At 32.5% G+C, this 19,461-nt stretch overlaps 2 protein-coding genes across 3 annotated transcripts; both read right to left on the bottom strand.

Moving 5' to 3' along the window:
• Positions 1-307: 307 nt before the first annotated feature.
• Positions 308-3,409, bottom strand: DBE1 (debranching enzyme 1). The gene has a single exon (XM_020357522.3). It carries the CDS (start codon positions 3,206-3,208, stop codon positions 620-622), a length of 2,589 nt encoding a protein of 862 aa, XP_020213111.1. The 5' UTR covers positions 3,209-3,409; the 3' UTR covers positions 308-619.
• A 1,920-nt stretch (positions 3,410-5,329) lies between these two features.
• On the bottom strand, positions 5,330-13,291 carry LOC109797430 (hyperosmolality-gated Ca2+ permeable channel 1.7). Of its 2 annotated transcripts, none has more exons than XM_020357469.3 (12): positions 13,104-13,291; positions 11,852-12,188; positions 11,559-11,714; positions 11,133-11,268; positions 10,515-10,616; positions 9,582-9,701; positions 9,349-9,429; positions 8,462-8,802; positions 7,282-7,527; positions 6,878-7,202; positions 6,294-6,527; positions 5,330-5,898 (listed from the first exon to the last, which is right to left on the bottom strand). In XM_020357469.3, the coding sequence occupies exons 2-12, from the start codon at positions 12,160-12,162 to the stop codon at positions 5,677-5,679; spliced, it is 2,274 nt and encodes a 757-aa protein (XP_020213058.1). In that variant the 5' UTR covers positions 12,163-12,188; positions 13,104-13,291; the 3' UTR covers positions 5,330-5,676. The 2 variants fall into 2 exon arrangements, with proteins under 2 accessions (XP_020213058.1, XP_082915468.1); XM_083059342.1 differs by lacking the exon at positions 13,104-13,291 and adding an exon at positions 12,799-12,866.
• Between the last annotated feature and the right edge of the window lie 6,170 nt (positions 13,292-19,461).

Genomic DNA, 19,461 nt, shown 5'->3' with positions numbered 1-19,461 from the left:
TTTAAAGAGAGATGTTACTTCTTCAGAAAGAAATAGTCGAGAATTCTTCCAAAATCATCAAAAGATGACATGTGTTAATTTATATAAGTAAAATATTTATTAATATATAAGTTTTCAACCAACACACGTGGTTGGAATATGTTTCGGAATGTGAGTTTTGGAAGATATATTATTTTTCTTTTTTTAAAAGAAACATCTCTTATCTATTTCTTAAAAAGATACTTTTTAAAAAAAGCATTTATTTAAAAACACTTCTATTTTTAAACAAATCCAAAATTAACTATCATAATTACTTATGATTTAATACTAATCATTTGAAATCAAGTGCTCTTTATTTATTCAAAATTGAAGACAACCCTGCTTTAGAAAAATCATTTCCTTGGTGTGTTGGGGGAAGATATCAGGCAGACTAGAATAACAGGATCCTTCATCACTGAGCATAAGAAACCACTACAATGAAACTATTGAGTAATACACAGTATTCCTGCAGACATTGCCTGGTATGCATTCTCACCACTTTATTATATCATAGTAATCCATCTACAAACGTATGAGGCCAATTATTTGCAATAACAAAATTTACAAAACTTGAGGGAGGTTGCGCACTTGGGATTTCTTCTTAAATGGTACGATTATTTGCCTCAAACAAAGTGCAGCTGAAAGACTTCATTTGATAAGTAAACAAATCTGCTGTCTGCTCAGGGACAACTTCACCGTTGGTTGAGAAAAACCCAGGAAATGGCAGAGCTGTATCAACTAAACGGTACCATGACATCCCTTTTGGAGGTAAGGGTAAAACTGCAGTTTCTGGATGATCAGCTGCATTGAAAGCAATAAATAGATCCCCAGATATATCAGAAGATACAGAGCTCTCTATCAACTCTGTTACTTCAGGCTTCAAAGTCATGGCTAGGAACCTGCAGGAAGGGTCTTCCCATCTTGGTGGAGCCCCATCACTTCCATGCCATTCAATGTTTTCTTCTTTAAAGAAGCTCCTACTCTGAAGAAGATCACTCCTCCTCCTTCTCAATGAACTTAAAAAGAATATGAATTGAGTGGTTTGTTTACCAAAACCTGCTTTCAAAGCACTCCAGTTGAAAGGTTTCATGTCATCATGTGCAGAGGAACCACCAGAAGACTGGCCACATTCATCTCCCATAGTCAGAACAGGTACCCCTAATGACACAAACAAGATGAAGAGGAAATTTCGAATTTGTTTGAGTCGTCTTTCGAGGACAGCGGTGTTATTAGTAGGTCCTTCTTCTCCACAATTCCAACTTAATTCTGCTGCACTGCTGAAGCTAACCAAGTCCAGAAGAGAAAATCCAAAGTTCCTTGAAATATAATTAAAAGAGAATGCTGGGCCTCGTCCACCAGAAAACATGTCCCAGCTCCCACACAGTCTTGTTGCAAGGTCACTAAGAATATTTTCACCCCTTATAAAGTTCCTCACGTCATTAGAAAAATTTGCATTTAGTTCAGCCCATCTCATCCAATGAGGAAAGCGAGTTTCCTTTGTTACCATGTCATGGGGATCCCAGCAATCGGCAATGATTTTAGTCTTGGAGAGTACTGGGTCAAAAGCAATTGCTTCAACTAATGGAGGTCGAGACAAGTACTCCCCATGAAATCCCCTCAGCAAGTGTGAAGCATTTATGAAAGAGAAGCCATCAATGTGAAACTCAGTCACCCAATGCCGAAGACTATCTAGAATCAAATTTTGCACTATAGGATAGTTACAGTTCAAAGCACTCTGTATCTTCAAATCATCAACTCCACTTGCATAATAGTAGGACAAGTCATCAAGTCCCCGTAGAGCGCCAACTTCAGCAGTATTGGAGAAAACAACTTCCAAAAGAACTTCTATCCCTTTGGCATGCATAGTTTTAACCATCTCTTTCATAGAGGCAAACGTAGATAAAGGACCACCAGATGGTCCATAACTAAGCATCAGAGAGAAAAAATGGCAAGGAAAATATGGTCCTTTTTTCTCATCAAACATGAAAACCGGCTCCAGCAGAACAGCATTCACACCAAGATCTTTAAAATGCTGCACCTTCTTAGCCAAACCAGTAAAGGTCCCAGCTAAACCACTTGGAAGTTGGCTGGACTCATGTTGCGTAAAGCGCTTCACATTCAACCTATAGACCAGTAGTTGCTCCAAGGACAAACCTGGATGAAAATCACCACCCCAGTCAAAAGCAGGTTCCTTCCCCAACCATCCAAGATTCTTCACTGATCCAAGACCATTAGGATAAGAATTCACAATCTTAGCATACGGATCCAAAACAACATGATCAGCACCACTATCATCCTTGTTCTGCTTAAGACCACCCCCTCTGCAGCGATAACCATAGCTCACAAAACTCTTGGCACTCTCTAATGAGACATGCCAGATGTCACCTGACCTGTTCACATAAGGATCCAGATCAAGCTCCAAAGCAGGTTTCTCCACACCATTGTCATCATACAAGCACAAAACCACACTCTCTGCATGTCTTGAGAAAATGGCAAAATTCACAGTCCCATCAGCATTATAAGAGAGCCCCAAAGGACCCGGGTACCCCGGTAGAGACCCAACCGGCACACAAAAATTTGTTCTCCTGTGGCTTCTGATTTCCAGCCCTGCATGCAAAGATGACATCAAGAAAAATGACAAGTACAAGGGAACATGTTTAGCATCAAATTCCAATTCAACTTCAAAATTGCCACCAGAATTTTGCACCAAGGGACTAACATTCATCCCTTTTGCCGCATTTACACTCAAACCTGTGGAATCCAGATCCACAAAACACGATGAATCAGCTCTATACACACCCCAACACAACACCAGCGTTTCACCCTCACCGCAACCACTCATATCCAACGAAGAAATCTCAATGTAAACGGAATACCTATCTTTTTTCTTTGTGACATAAACCTTCACCAAACCACCACCAGTTTCTGTCCTAAACAAGTACGCCACTGCCCCTTTTAGGTCTTCGGGTCGGGTCAAGGTGCCAATTTGCTGCTGAGTTTCCTCAATGGACAACCGTGACATGGCACACAATTTTGAAGTGGAATTGTGCGAAAAGGAGTTAACGAGGTTTTGCGATTCAAGTTGGTGATGCTTCCTTTGGCCAAAGGGTTTGTGAAAACAAGAGCATTTGGGTTTTTGCGGATTCCTAGGAATCACTGAGAATGAGAAACATGGCAAGGTACTTGCCATCGAGAATACGAAGTTGAATCCGAGGAAGCGAGGAAGGAGAATTGTTCGTGTTCGTGTTCGTGTTTGTGTTTGTGTTGTGTTTGCAACAACAGCGGTTGCTAATTAGAGCATTGGAGTTGGAGTGATGGAAACTTACGTTGTCGATCTGAAGAGCGAACTGAAGTAATGAGCCAAAACGGTTACGGACTTACGGTTAAGGCACACAGGTGATGCTTCCCTTGTTACCGTCAGATACATGCATGTTATAATTAACGGTATAGATGTTTGACGGCAACTGGTTGGTCCGGTTCGAATGGATCTGCAATTACTGGATTAAAATTTGCAGTTTGGTCCCTACGTGACTATCGGGTTTGTTAACTTTTCCTTAACCAAATCTCAATCAAACGGTTCAATTCAACCATTGTGCTTGACTCAGTGAAGAGTTGCTAACGAAGTATTACTCTTTTTTACTGGTAAAATTTTTATTAAAAAATATAATATAAATTATGAATAAAAATTATTAAATAAAGAGTGTAACTTAATCTTGTGATTTTGAGCAAATTCTGGCAGTGCTAGTATTTCTCACGTATTATCTTATTCACTTTCCTACTCAACAATTTTGTTTTGGTGGTGGTAATTTTTGAACACAGTAAACCATTGTCTTCTTCCAAATATGAATTCGCAGTTGCTTGGCTATTCATGTTCAACAGATTTGATATATGGAACTATCCCTCGTGGATGCATGCGTTGATTACATTAAGCAGGAAGCGAGAAAGTAGATAAATCTGAGGCATTGGAGATACACTAATATATTAACAAATCTTCTTTCTTTCTTTGGATTATTCTCGGTGTTAATGCTTTCATTAGCGTGGCAACAATAAATGAATAAATATCTTAATCTTATTTATGAACAAAAGTCCATAGAAGAACAGTTAGTCGAATAAAAGCAAATGCTTGATTTGAAATGATATGGATGAAGGTAGATACTTAAAATCAATTGTCAACTACATTGATTGGCATATTTTATTAAACGGATAATTTTCCTAATTAAGCTTATTATTATTATTATTTGTTTTCTTCTATATTCTTTTTAGTGGAAATAATAGTCAAAATAAACATAACTTTTTTATTATTAAGATTGGCCTAATGGTGAAAATTTGAGTAAAATATATAAAGTCTTAAATTTGAATTCTGATTCTGTGTCATTGCAATTCCGAAAGATAAAAATTAAAAATATTTTTTATATTTTATTTTACTATATTGCGATGGGGTAATCCCACCGATAATCTTTTAAAAAAAATAAATAAATAAAAAAGAAGAAGTAGTAGTTAGTGGTTAGTTTTATTTTCCATGAATTCGTGACTTACTCTCATTTAAATTTCTTGTTAAAAAAATTATAATAGTTTCAAATCCGCCCATGATGCTACTTTACTAGTAATTTTGGTTTCCGCTTCCATTGCAAAAGTGATTGGACCATCGAAACTTGTTTCGTGAGTATCAAAATGGATTGCTTTTGGTTTGGATGCTTTATACCCAATTATATATAACAGAGATGCATCAAAAATAATATATATAACAGGGGACTATATTTGCTATTGCTAATATCAAACTTTCAAACCCTTATAATCAAAGACATTTTGGGCATTTCTGTGCAAAATGAATAACTTCCAAAACCTGTTACTACAGGTCCACTATTCTTCACCCCGGGTGTATGATTTAATCTGGACTTCTCCACCTAGCCTAACCCAACCAATAATTGGAGAAGATGAAAAGGAATGAGATAAGAGATGTTGAGTTGTGCGACTTGTGCTTCACCTAATCATCATTCATGCGACCACCTGCTGTTCCTGTTTGTCCTTTTGATGAAAGAAAGGACACGTTTTTGTTGTCTACTCTCAACTCTCATTCCTCACCGTTGGGTTCCCTATCAAAAATTATTCTTTGGTTGAAACTATTTCCAGAAACAAACATCTCTTAATAAGTTTTCAATGTTTAATTCATTCTATATATCTAAGTTTTGTCGTCTGTGGGTTGTGCACAAGATTATAAGCATAACCCATCACTAATCACTTGTGCAATAAATTGGTATAAAAACTGGTGTAAAAATTGACCCAAAAAACAATAGTCTAAAAATCTTCTATAAAGATAAATTTCTTTCCGAAGTGTGTATAATTCTCAAATCTTCTTTTTCTAAAAAAAAAATACATACAAAAGTTATTTTCTTTTTTATTGACTAGTCAAATGTATATCTATTTTTCACTGATTGTATATACATATTGATACATATATATACAACAAATAAGATTTTTGGAAGGCAATTGAGAGCAACAAAATGTTGCTTAAGCCTTTGTGAAAGGTAAGAACGTTACAATTGGTTTTCTGGAATGCTGCTTTCTTCATCTCACAGTTTAAAAATGGCTGATTCTCATTCCCTCACGTGAGTAATCACTCCATGCTCTATACTTGGAACCTCAAATGGCAACTGTACCTTAGCAACTGCCGGTTTCACTATCAGATTCTGGCTTGCTACCCTTACGATGAGAAGCTCTCGTTGTCTGAATAAGTGGATTGTCCTCTTCATCATCAATGATTGATGGTTTTTCAAACTCATTGCCAATAAAAACTGGGTGTACGTAAGCATCTTGAAGATAAACTCTTAGGTTTAAGTTTGGTTCAACTGCCCGTTCAAGGGTATCCTTCACCATCGCATCCTGTCACCAAATCTCATATATATCAGCTAATATAAGACCAACATTATATTTAGGATAAACAGTATATTCATTATATAAGTTTTTTACAGTCAGCTAATTAGAAATCATTATCTATGATAAATGGTCTATGCATTAGTAATATATATCATGATTTCTCTTATTACATGACTGTGTACAACCTTTGGTGAATAAAAGATAAGCTCTAATATGAATATCTGCCTCCCATAACTTCATCTATTTACAAATTAATCGTTTAGTTACTCTAGCAACAGATATCTCCCGAACCGCGCGCAAAGCACAACTTGTTTCTTTGCATATATGATTACCCTCAGATTAACGTAGTTGATGATATTTTGTCATGTATGTATAATTATAATTATAGTTTCTCAACTAACCTCTAGAGGAAATTTTACAAATGCAGATTCGAAGCGACCTTTGCAATATCTGTGGAACCAAAATGTCAAGAGGGGCTGTGCAACAAGCACTAGCGTCGACTTTTCTGTACCTCTTGTACTTAACAATCCCATCAGAAGAATCTGAGATATAATCAAGCCCAAAACTACTCGACCGTGGACATCTGGCCAAAAGGATGCTCCACTCTCGTATTGCTGGTTATACACATTGATAATCTTGGGACAAAAAAAAGAAACCTCGATTAAGCATTATAAGAATATTCGTGATATTATTATTTCTTTAGCTTGTTTAGATATGCATAAAGAACAGAGAAGCTAGTGATATACTTTTTAAAATCTTTTGATCTATTCTTTTGATTTTTATTTATATTATTGCCCAAAAGATATTAAAAATTACAAAAACCTTATGAACTTAGTTCTTGTTTAATAAATATCAGTTATGATTTTAAAATTTTCAATAAAATTTAACCAATAATAAAAAGAATGTTATAGAATGTAGCAACACTCCTCTTGCATAGATAAAAGTAATAAATCAAATATTGTTGCAAACTCAATCTAGAGCTCACCTGGTGGCGAAAGATCAAGTAGGAAAAGGCAAAGAAGACTACAATGAAGGGGAGAAGAAAAGGTGTTACTGGAGCATAAACATGCCCGAGCATGAAATATAACTGGATGCGAGGTTCAGATGTAGCAAACTCCAAGCTACCAGGATCCATAGCATTCTCTTTGTCTTGCTCCGTCTTCACCAAGAACGCGTTTTTCAGGTGGAACTGAATTAACGGAGATAACCTGAGGACCTCTGCAGCTATTCCTGCCCAACCATCAACCATTATGTAGGTAATGAAGAATGTGGCTTTCATTGGGATTGTACTGCCAACAGTTTTTGTGAACCTGCAAATTAATTAAGATTCCATGTAAATGTGGGTGCCCAAATGAAAGCTATGTAAGCTCAACAAAGTTCAAAGCCTACTCTGTAGAGGGTTGATTAAGAAACTGCTGAAGTTGCTGAAATGCTGTTCCTGTTATAACACTCCCAAGGAACACATTGACGAGAACAAATAAGTAATATTTGGACGCTGACCTCCGTTCCAAAGCTGTAAGCGAAGTAAAACCTTCCACTTTGGACATCGCCATGATAATTTTTGGAAGTATTGCAAGAAATATCTTTAATGCTAACCCTGGTAGAAAGCCTTGAATGAGAGACTTGATAGATCCCCTGCAACAAGTGACTCAGTGCATGAAACCAAACCCATTACTGAGAGGAATGACGCTTTTGAAGACAGTAAACACTAGACACTCCACAGTAGAGACAGGAAAAAATAAATTAGTAATTATATTTAGCTTCAAGTATATAAGAAAAAATATAATAATTTGTATGCACTACGACATCAACCAATTAGAAATGATTATAGATATTAGTGAAAAAAAAATACACTTTTTGCCCTTGTTAAAAAATAAGAGAATATCAAATCCCTAGACAATTATTAGAGATTATATATTATTATTAAAGATAAAATAGGATATACAAAAGCGGACATCAGATGGAGTAATCCTCTTTATTACTAATGTTGTTATTAAAGGTAAAATAGGAAAGGTAAAAGTAAAACACCAAATGAGTAATTCCCTTTGTTATTAGCATAGAAGGATAGATATACATAACTTGAGATAATTATTATAACTGTTTACAAATTTACCAGAGTCACTACAAGCTGTTATTCCGAATGAATCTAAAATTTGGATCTTTTAAGGAAGGCCACAACTCTCTCTTATATTAAAACATTGGGTTGTTTACACGAGAATTGTACTAGAACTTAAGTTCTACTAGGGTTGTTTCCAACATTTAATTTCACTGGTAGATCAGACTTCAGGCACATTTCTACCTGTCGATGGATTAAAGATTGATTTGAGGACTTTTTTCACGTTAGATTTGAAAGGGAGAGGAAGCGTTTTCTTCATATAGAGAATAAGTGGAAAATCGAGGAAAGCCACTAGGGTTTGACTACTAGTAACTAGTAAGGCATTTGAGTAGTTTGTATGGATGCTAAGTTTAAACCTCATTGTATTAATTATAAAAAAAAAACTACTGGAAAGGAGAAAATTAGCAATTTAGCTTATACTAATTAACTGGTTATGAGATTGAGAGCACTTACTTTTCAATTATTGACTTCAAGAAAGGAAAGACCTTCTCAATTGCCTCAATGTTGGCGAGAGATTGGACAAATGCTATTGGAATCATAAAGCAAAAGGTTAGGAAAAATAAAGAAACGGTCATGAGCAATCTTCGCATAGAGAGGTCAAAATATGGAATGGCAAGATTTTCCCAAAAAACATCCCGAGGCTCAGGAGCCCATTCTGTGAGCCAAACAGTAGGATTACTAGTTTGCTGAGTTTGAGCACACACAGCCGCCCCCCATCGTGTCTTGAATGAAACAAAAGCTGCAGGAATAACAGCATTCGGGTTCTTTATAACATTTTCTCTTTCTTCCGCTTCCTGTTTGAAATGAACACCAACAAATTAATCTCCATACCATACCAACACATTTTAAGATGGATCTTTGCAATTAAATTTATATCATGGAAACTACAAGTTCAAGTAGCCATCCTTCCTGACATTATAATAAACTAATAGATTAGCCATATGTTCAGTTTTGTGAGTAACTGCAAGAAAAACTGAAACCATACAAGCCATTTACAACTTGTTCATGTTGGGCAACCTAATTAGTGATAGAAACCTAAGGATAATAATCAATAGGGAGAACAACATAATTAGCTTGTGAAACAAGAGCAAAGAATGAAGTGAAAAGTCTAAAATAATGTTTTGAACTCCCCTGATTGAACTCTCAAAAGCATAGCTCATTATCCTCTCTGAATATAACAATGATATCCATTTACCATAATTTGACTACTTCAAAATAATATAAAAGTGATAAGAGTTAACAAGATGGCTTGATAACAAAATCTGTAAAAAAAAACATTACTATAAAAAATGATATGGGTGACATTGACACGCCCATTGTATAATTTAATCAGTACTTACTTGTTTGCTCAAATCATCAATTAATGCAGTATAATGATCAATAGCGTCAACTTTAGCCCCCACGCAACCCATGAAACCTGTCTATAGATAAGAAACCAAATCGTGAAACATAAAAGGTTATTAGTTGATCCCCTTATGGCTATTCTCGTGAAAAACGAAATGCTAAAAGGAGGTATCTTCTGTCGAAATTAGAAAAAAAGTAATTTGATAGTTAATCGTGAAAAGAGAGCTACCCGAGTAATTGGCCTCTGGGAAGGATCTCTTTCGAATTTGTTCTGGTAGTAAGTATACCAATTTATTAGAGACTTCTTCTCTGCAACTATTGTTGCAAGCTTGTTCGCATTATAAACAACCTATCAATAATTCATAATAAATTACTCTTTTGTTACACGTGTAATCGCAAAAGTAAAGCAAATTCAAGATTCATAGTAGAAGGTCCTCAATCAGTTGAAGTAAACCCCAGTAAATTACATAACCTAATCTCTAAGACGAAGGCCAATGTAAAAATGTTGGATTTGATCCAAATTCTTATCTGAATGATAGTTGAAGGTTTCCCGCTTTTAAGTTGTGCTTATATATTAAGATAAATGAGATAAAAATGTAGGATCTATTGCTTAAGTAGAAATCCGCCTTAATCGCAGTCTCCTCTAGCCCCCTTAGTTGGAGCTTCTATGGGGCTATCATAATTGCAGTTTTAAAGATGGTAGTTAGTTCCGTATTAGTTAGAGATATGGCCTAAAACACAAAGATAATATAGTTTTCATCTTAGAGCTGGTTTTGTGGGATTGGATAGATCTTAAGCTTAAATTCTAGTAATATTATCAAACAAATTATTGTGAATTATAAATACTGGTGTTGAGGAATAGGTACCAATATGAGAACGTTGTGAATTATAAATGACTAGTATTGAGGAATTGGCAGGATTATGAGAACGAGGGACAACATATTATAAGTACCATATTGACTATAATAAAGTATTTTTCCTCGATTCATTCTTCTATTTCGTCGCCCTTTACGAGGGTGTTTATGTGACATGAAGAAGGGGAAGTGGTAATTCCCCAACACACTATAAAAAAAATAAAAAAAAATAAAAAAAACAAAAAAAAAAAACTAAAAGCAGTATAAAGATTTTACCGATTATTTACAATTGCAATTAAGCAACATACCTGATGCATCAGATAGTGATCAGGATGGTTGACGCAAAAAAAATGTTCGATGTGCTCACTGACTGATTCATCGGGATCTGGTGGAACGTTCCTCACAAGGACCTGTGAAGATATCAAAGTGATTATTGTTATTACAAAACGATATTCAGCTTGTTCAGGACAGCTGGAAATTGGCTGCAACTATTAGCTCAGTTCTTCCGATAACTGGAAAAAAAAATGCAGATATACAAAAGATAACTGAAAGCCGCAACTTAAGACTCTCTTGCAAAGTGATCCAAGAATAAGCGTTTACTAGTTTACCACATAGAAGACAACTAGACAAGCATCTGAAAAGGATAGTTTTGCTAGCAAGTCTGCTAAAAATACTAAAATACGGATACAAACTTTCTCATTATCAATGTCCTATCAAACAAATACCAGTCGAAAGACTGTGTATCGCATTTAATTGTTGAATGCATGACACAAAAATAGGCAGACTAGAAATCCCAACTAGTTACGTATCCCCATGCCTACCATGACATGGCTGCTGCTATGTGCAGGCATTCGCACACACCCTGACATAGTTATAGAGCACGAAAAATGAAGAAAGGAAGCTCAGAGAAAATGAGACCAACTTACAGTAAATTGGTCCGGACGACGACGTTCAGCTGCCAAAAATCGCAATCTCATTGTTGCTATATTCTTGTATTCCGTATAAAGACTATAGCATGTCCAAGACGAGAAGACATATGACATTACAATATGCGCCCAAAACCTGGAAGAAAATGACATTAAATTTCGTAACATCAAGTGCAAAGCAGGCAGATAACATAACGAGCGATTCATGATACAAAATAAGAGTCCGAAAACATATTATAATGAAGAACAAATAGTTAATTCAATTAATATGAAAATCATAGTGGTACTCTGGTTTTCTTAAAAGGCAAATATCAAAGTTGCAATCAGATTCCTAATAACTCCTTCAATTGTTAAGAATCCAGAGTGTGTTAGACCAAGAGAGAGAAACTAAGAGCTAGGACAACACCGTCATAAGGATCATCTCACCTATCTGATCCAAATGGAATGTTTGATATTGAAATCTTGTCAATATCGCTAAATTGCAAATCCTTAGCTCCCGGTGCTTCCAATGTTCTCCCGGTCCAGTTAACAGGAACCAAAACCACAAAAGCAAGTACGGTAATCGGGGCAAATATTTTGACCCTGTACAAAGAAAAAATATATATCAAAAAGGAAAAAGGTCATTTAAATACAAAACAGTAGATCACATATTGCTCTCTTTCAAACTATGTCCGTGTGTACATGTAAAGTTTCAATGAGAAACTTGGCGTACAACTCACCCAAGCATATAAATCCGAACAAACACGGCTGAGTCAAGCCCGGCATGATCAATAAGCTCAGGTTCGGGCATATGCAATGCTGCAGGCATCCAATTTAGAAACCTGATGTAGGTCCCGAGGTCCAAGTTCACAAATTTTTTCACCATTGTGGAACCTGTTGGGCTGCCTCTTATCCCTTTCAAATACCATTTTGGGAAGTAGACCCGATCGTTAAAGGGCTGAAGTCGCAATATTGCAAATGCCAACAGGAATGCCAAAGCAGACAACAGATTGATGGCTGCCGAAACGGAAATATCCGCAATACTCGCCATTCTCTTCTTCCTTAGAAGCGCTTAATCTGCATCATATACAAACACCCCAAATTTGCTTTCCATTTTCCAACTAGCAAACCACATCGAGTTGAATTATAAATCATTAACTTCATAATATATTATACATGTGCATGCATGTTATCACAATCATGATTCATGCCCACATAAACGGTTATTAGCTACATTTTATCCAGCACTTTACAAAAGCCAAATCTCAATTAAAAATTGTTTAGTTTTCCAATTTTCACACTCCAATGATCGGCAAATTAGTGTTTTGGGGACCAAATGCATATTCTCTTCACATCCAAGAGAAACAAAAGGGGTAACTTCTCCATCAATTGAACCTATTTGACTTGATTTTCTATGTTGATGTGATTTTATGATGTTCCAAACATTCTCTTTATTACTTGTGTCAATGTCATGCATTCAGGCATTCTACTGCTCTATGACGAACCAGAGCAAGATTCGGATAAAATAACCATTATCGACTCCATTTTATCCAGCAATTTAGAGAAGTCAAAATTCAAATTATAAATCTATGATAACTTCACGCTTTATCAAAACTTAGACCATTATTAACAGCATTTAATCATGAGCCAAATTCGAATTAAAAAATATTCTCTAACTAGTTTCCACCTTCAACACCGCAATGATCAACAAGTTACACGCATCAACCTGGAGTCGCTTTATAGTTATGAATTCAAGCATTCAAGATTCAACTATTCTCTGATGAACCAGAGCAAAATTCAGATCAAATAAGCAGAGAAACAAAGAAAACCTATCAATTTCGTGGAGTTATATAATTGCCTTAGCTAGCATGCGCGCATTGTGCGCAAGAGCAATGATTAGCGCCATAGGAATTTGCAAATACGTTGAAAATGAGGAAACGCCTAAACTCTAAAACTAAAACAGGAAATTGAGAATTGGAAAGGGAGATGTACATTTGCAAGGCAATTTCACGGTAGAAGCCTCTATCCGGCGTGGAATACCAAATGTGTGAGCATGTTTGGCTTAGAGGAAGGAGAAAGGGGAAGTGAATTTTGGTTGGGTTTGCAGAGAATGAATTAGCGTGCTTTGAGCGCAGAGAAACGAAGAGATAGAGTTGGCGCCAAAAGCTTCGGAGCCATGTCTAATAGTTACCATCCTTTTTCTTTTTACCGTTTTTTTTCTTTTTTCTCCGCTTTGGACTTGGACTCACCGCTTACTAATGCCACTACTTCCATTTAATACGGGCAAATTCCCAAATAGTCAATATACTATGTTTTTTTATAGCAAAAATATTATGATATTTTTTTTAATATATAATGAATGATTTAAGTTTAAAATATTCTAGAGTCAACCCAAATTTAGTTCGGTTAAATAATCTTAAAGCAAAGTTAACCAAATTGAAGACAAAGAACTTTCATAAGATTGCAAAGGAATTTTAACCCTATTTTATCTCTCCACTTAAGAATAATTTCCTTTTGGATAACATGTTGCTATCATCTCATTATTAAAATTCATCAAAGACCTATAAATGTCATCTAATAACAACTCAGTATGACTTTAGTTCTTCTTCTGTCTCTTAACTATTTTCCTTACAAATTTCAACATCAAAATTCTTGCATGTGACACTCTAGACTTTATGTAAGCTTGAAGACACATCCCCAAAGACATAGAAACCGAAGATAGACTTTAAAATAAATAATAATATAATTATTATTCAATTGGTCTAATCTTAAATATTATTATTTTATGTAGTTAAAAATAATATTATTTTCTTTTAATAACAATCTTAATTATTAATTAAACTTTAAGCAATTGATCCTTTAAATTTGTTTAAAGATGATTTAAAAAAATAGTAACATTATATATTTACTATAATTAAGAGGAAATATTTACTATATTTAATGTAAACTTAGATTAAAAAAAAGTACCTAAGTTTTTACTTAATTTTTTTAAAACACAAAATGAATGTCTTATATAGATTAATAATTAAATTTTAAAAAGTAATCTTTAAAATTTTTAAAGATAATACGTTAAAAAAAAATAAAGATAATTTGAAAAAGATGACAATTTCTAGCATCTTTTATATATTCACTATAATTAAAGATAATTATTTATTATATTTGATGTTAATTTATATATAAAAAAATTATAATTTTTTTCCTTAAATTGTTCCCAGAATGAAATATGTATTCTAGACGATTTTCATATTTGAAAAATTGGTTACATTTCATTGTTATTTTTTTCATTTCATTGATGATGTTAATATATTTCAGTTTTATCTACTTATAATAGATTGGACTGGTTCAGTTGTCTTTTTTTTTTTTTAAATCTAGTTTGAAAAAGAAAAACGAATCATCAATGACAAATGTCATTTTTTATTTAGATTTACACAACTATCAAAAAATTTATTTATTTTTTATTTAAAAAATTACTAGAAAAATAATAATCAAATATAGTACATAATCAAATGTCACTTGCTAGGTCATAAAAATAAATAAATAAATACCGCCGATTTCACTTACAAAATACTTTTCTATCTTATATCTCTTGTTGATACAAAAGTTTAAATTTATGTGTTTCTTCCTTTTATTCATATGACAAAAAAAGGAATGAAAAACTAAAATGAATTGTTTCTAATTTTTTTACGTGAACTTAGAGAAAAATATGTTTTGAATTAGTATTTTGTATTCTTTTTGTGAAAATTTTAAATTAGTTGTATTTTTAAAATCTTCATAACATTAACTTTTCAGAAAAAAAATTATTAATTAAATTACTTGTATTTCAAAATTATCCAACATTATTTTTAAATAATTTTTTCATTAAATATTAATAATTAGTATAAATGTTTTATATGAAGTTTAACAAAATAATCAATTTTAATCAAATTACGTGGTTTTTTCATTTACTTCCATTGCTCTGTCATCACACCACGATTATTGGACCTTACTCTATTTATTTCCTTCAATTTAAGAATAACGTCCAATGTATTAAATGTCTTAAATATGAAAATGGGAAAAAATCATAAATATTTTATTTTATTAATTTCCAATATAATAAGATCTTTTGTGAATATTTACATATAATTATTAGGTTCAAATATATTATTTTCATGTAAAGTGAAAAGTTTTAGTTTTAGTTTCTGTAATTTTTCTTTGACTTTTATTATTATAAAATTTGTAAAATACTTTAAGTTGTCATTAGAAAATATTTTCTTTGAAATTAATTTATATAAAATTTAAATTTAAATTTTTTATCTTTATTAATCATTTTAAGATAGATAAATAATATTTATTTTAAAAATTTATATAAAAAAAAAACCTAGTATCACACATTTTATCATTACAATTGTGGATAGTACTTTAGATAATCACTTAATCTTATAAAAAACAGACGAATAATTAAAAATTATCACATAATAATAGGATAAACATAATAGTTTCAATTTTAAAATAAATGAAAAATATTTTTTATAAGTACCAAAATCAAAACCTACTTACATGTTCTAAAAGCATTTCTAAATTTTCAATTCAATCGTATTAATGTATTAATTGCCTTTCATATGAAAATAAAATATGTACCCAAAAAAAATATGAAAATAAAATAAAATCATAAATATTTTTTATATTAATTACCTTTAAAATGTAATTTATAAATTACTTTTTATAGAAAAAATTAATAAAATGGTTCATAAAATGTGTTCTTTGAATAATATTATATAATTTATTTTTGGAGACAAAATTATTTGTTTAATTGACACATCATATGAAAATATTATTTGACATAATACTATACATAAATCAAATGTCACTGCAAAAAAGAAAAATTGTTACATGTAATGATACATAAAAGTGTCATTATAAATATAATATATGTAGGTATATATTTATTTTATATATATATATATATATATAATTTTAATATAAAATTTAAATGAAATTTAACAACACATATTTTGTGTCACTATAATTCATATCTACACTTTAATAATTATAAGCAAAAAAAAATTTTAGTGACAAGTTCTGTGTCACTATAAATTTGACTTCTCCATTAATGATGCGTTGTAGTCCTTACACTAAATGACACAATTATTAATTTAAGATCATATATTTACAAAAAACTAAAATAGGTACAATATTGCATGCATATAAGGATGAAACAACTACTCTAATATGTGCAATATATTTACAGTAATCCTGCATATGTAAATGTATAACTAAGTTGTCAGTCAAGCAACTATAACTATCTATGCATATCTACCAACAACAGATAGGTAACAAAACCATCAAGCTCCTATGTCACTGTATGGCCTCCGCTACAACACTCCAGCCATATCCTTACCTTGCTCTCATACCACGTATGATCACTGTAGTCCAAACGACATGAAAACACACAAGGGTGAGCTAGGAAAAAAATAACATATATATATATACACACAACCTAAAAACATCACATCATCATCTTATCTTTGACAACAAAGCATCACAACATACAACATAAATCAACATAAGTCAACTTTGAATCAACACAACAGTACATTTCATCATAGTTCAACACAACATATGAACAACACAATTATCTCAACACATCATATGTTCAACATAGCAACTATATGTGTCGTCACACATTTTAACTATGAGATTTTCTACACCACAAGGTGAGAAATTTAAGTAGTTTTATCCTATTGAATCGACAACACAAGGTGATTTTTTCAAACTTGCTAGATCAATAACAAATTGAATATAAATCCACAACACAATTTGGTTTCTTAGATGTTACAACTTAAATAAGAAAATATAGTACTAATGTTAGAATAAAATAGTTAGGTACATGCATACCATGACATTAGTTAGCTTAACTAAGTCTCCTATAAGATTAACCCACCGATTATCCTCCAAATACTACAACCTTTCGATACTCAGTTAGGAACTAAGTTTCTAACTTCATACTTTACTCGGTTGGTCACTTGTAATCTGTATATTTTGGCTTGACCCCTATACTGTGGTTGCTCCATACACGTGTGCCTCGACCTTGCCCATACACGGTACTAACAAAGTCTTAGTGTAGAAACAACACAATATTCACTTAAAAGGTCAACTTCCTAAGAAGAATTTTTCAACAAATTGGGCTCTTACAGCACCACGACACAATATTTACACAGTGGGATATACAACTTTCAAAAATATTTTCTCTAGTCCTAAATGATTAACACAAATTAACAACACAACTCAATAACACAGATCAACAACACAACTCAACAACATAGTAGCTCAATATGATTTTCAACATAACAACTCAATCAACACACAACTTTTCAACTCATGTCACCATTATCACAACTCATTTACATCACTATGATCAACATGCATCTCAATAACACATCAACATTGTTAATATAAAATCCTAACATAGCTATACAACTTCACATCATATTGCTTAACTCAATTTTCAACTTTACATCATGTCAACTTACACAACATGAACAACATATGTCTTTAGAACCTTACAACACTCACGTCTTAAGAAAACAACATCATAAATCAACTTAAGCAACTAAAACAACTTACAACTTAACAAAACCACTTATTGTGAAATGGAAACCTTCACATAAAATAACACATAGGAATTTCTACTACTCCTATCATGCTCATCATTATCTCATATGAAAGACAAAAAGATTTTCTATAATTTTCATGAAGAACTCAAGTCTTAATTGCATCATCTACCATGTTAAAATTTATAAAAACTGCAACAATTTACATAAATGTTGACAATTTAATTTTTGCTCACTAAAAAGGTCATAACTAGAATTCTAGTCCTCCTTTTCGAGTGATTCCAACGCCATTGAAAAGCTAACATCAAAGGTTACAACTTTCATGAAAACATAAAGACCAAATTTGATCATCTACCTTCGACACTACAGTGCTAAATTCGGCGCTCGAATGTTAGATTTATACCAACTTCATTTCTTTCCAGGGTTGTAGTGCTCAATTTAGTGCTCCAACTCTAGATCTCTACTAAAACAGTTCCTCCTAGGGTTATAGTGCTCAACTTAGCACTACAATGCTAGATCTCTATCAACTTGATTTCTCTCACAATTGTAGTGCTCAACCAACGCTACAATGCTAAATGCATAATTTTTTGCACTTCCATGACTTTCCCCTTCATTTCTCACCTATATTTCACGATTTTTCCACCTAAACATGATCTACATTAATAATCTCTATTATATTCATTAATGCAACCTAGAAACCACAATAATTTCAACATGCATGCATCAAAACCTCAAAGGGATCATTAGGAATATCAAAACTTTAGTCTCAATATGTAAACAACTTCAAATTCATCCCCAAAGCTACAATTCCCATAAATCCCGTTGATTTTAAGTTCTCAATTCACTCAACAAACCAACAAAACAATAAAACCCAAGATGATTTCCAACTTCCTTTATCTCGAGTTCGAGCTCTCTAAAGAAAAAGAAAAATAAAAGAACAGAGAACTTCGATGTGGAAGAAGAGAAAGAGATGACGACCCTTGCACTGAAAGTTCCCAACCCCGAAGCTCAGACTTCCTCACCCCCTTTTAGTGATTGACTATGAAAAATGGCGAGGAAGGAAGACTTAAGTGAAAAGTAAAAGGAATAAGAGAAAGGTAAGGAAATAAGAGGTTTTTTTCCCTGTAAGTCATATCTTGCATCTCCAAAGGTTAGGGTGCATTATTTTAGAAGATAAATTGCAATAAGAATCGTTGATTAAAAAATTAACAAAGAAGGATTGTGATAAAATCAAATACATATATAATAAAATTTTAAATTAATTATAATATTAATTTTTGACTTTTAAATTAACCATTAATTCTAGTGAAATCCCATCAATTTAGAATACTCAAATTTTGTTACTATAAGATGTATTTCACTATAAGATAAATATAAGATAATTTTTTTTATAGTGTATCTAATTTTTTCATGGTTTTAATATACAAAAAAATGTTTGAATAAATATGTAATAAAGGAAAAATATTTAGGGGATGAAATATATTTTTAGAAAAACATCTTAATTTTTAGAAAAATATGTATATTTATTTAAGATTTATTGTTGTGATATGTTTTTTTTTTCTACGAAAAGACAATTTTTTGCATATACTCCTAGTACATTAATAAGTGTAATGTGTAAATTAAATGCTTGTTATATATGATTAAAATTTATAATAAATTAAAATAAATATTATAGTTTAATATATAAACTATATTTTAAATTTATGATAAATATCTTATATTTTAGTACAAATTATTTATTTATTTATTAATATTTTATT

The sequence above is a fragment of the Cajanus cajan genome, chromosome 6 (assembly GCF_000230855.2).
Source record: "Cajanus cajan strain Asha chromosome 6, NIPB_CcT2T_4, whole genome shotgun sequence".
Classification (NCBI taxonomy): Eukaryota; Viridiplantae; Streptophyta; class Magnoliopsida; order Fabales; family Fabaceae; genus Cajanus; species Cajanus cajan.
Note: the sequence above shows the minus strand (reverse complement) of the source record. Positions and strands in the feature narration are given on the sequence as shown.

Excerpts from the sequence above, each read along its gene's own strand:
- LOC109797430 (XM_020357469.3), bottom strand. The coding sequence starts at position 12,162 with ATGGCGAGTATTGCGGATATTTCCGTTTCGGCAGCCATCAATCTGTTG. Across the intron at positions 11,715-11,851 it reads GTTCGGATTTATATGCTTGG|GGTCAAAATATTTGCCCCGA; the intron begins GTGAGTTGTACG and ends TTCTTTGTACAG. Across the intron at positions 11,269-11,558 it reads ATTCCATTTGGATCAGATAG|GTTTTGGGCGCATATTGTAA; the intron begins GTGAGATGATCC and ends ATTTTCTTCCAG.
- DBE1 (XM_020357522.3), bottom strand. The coding sequence starts at position 3,208 with ATGGCAAGTACCTTGCCATGTTTCTCATTCTCAGTGATTCCTAGGAAT.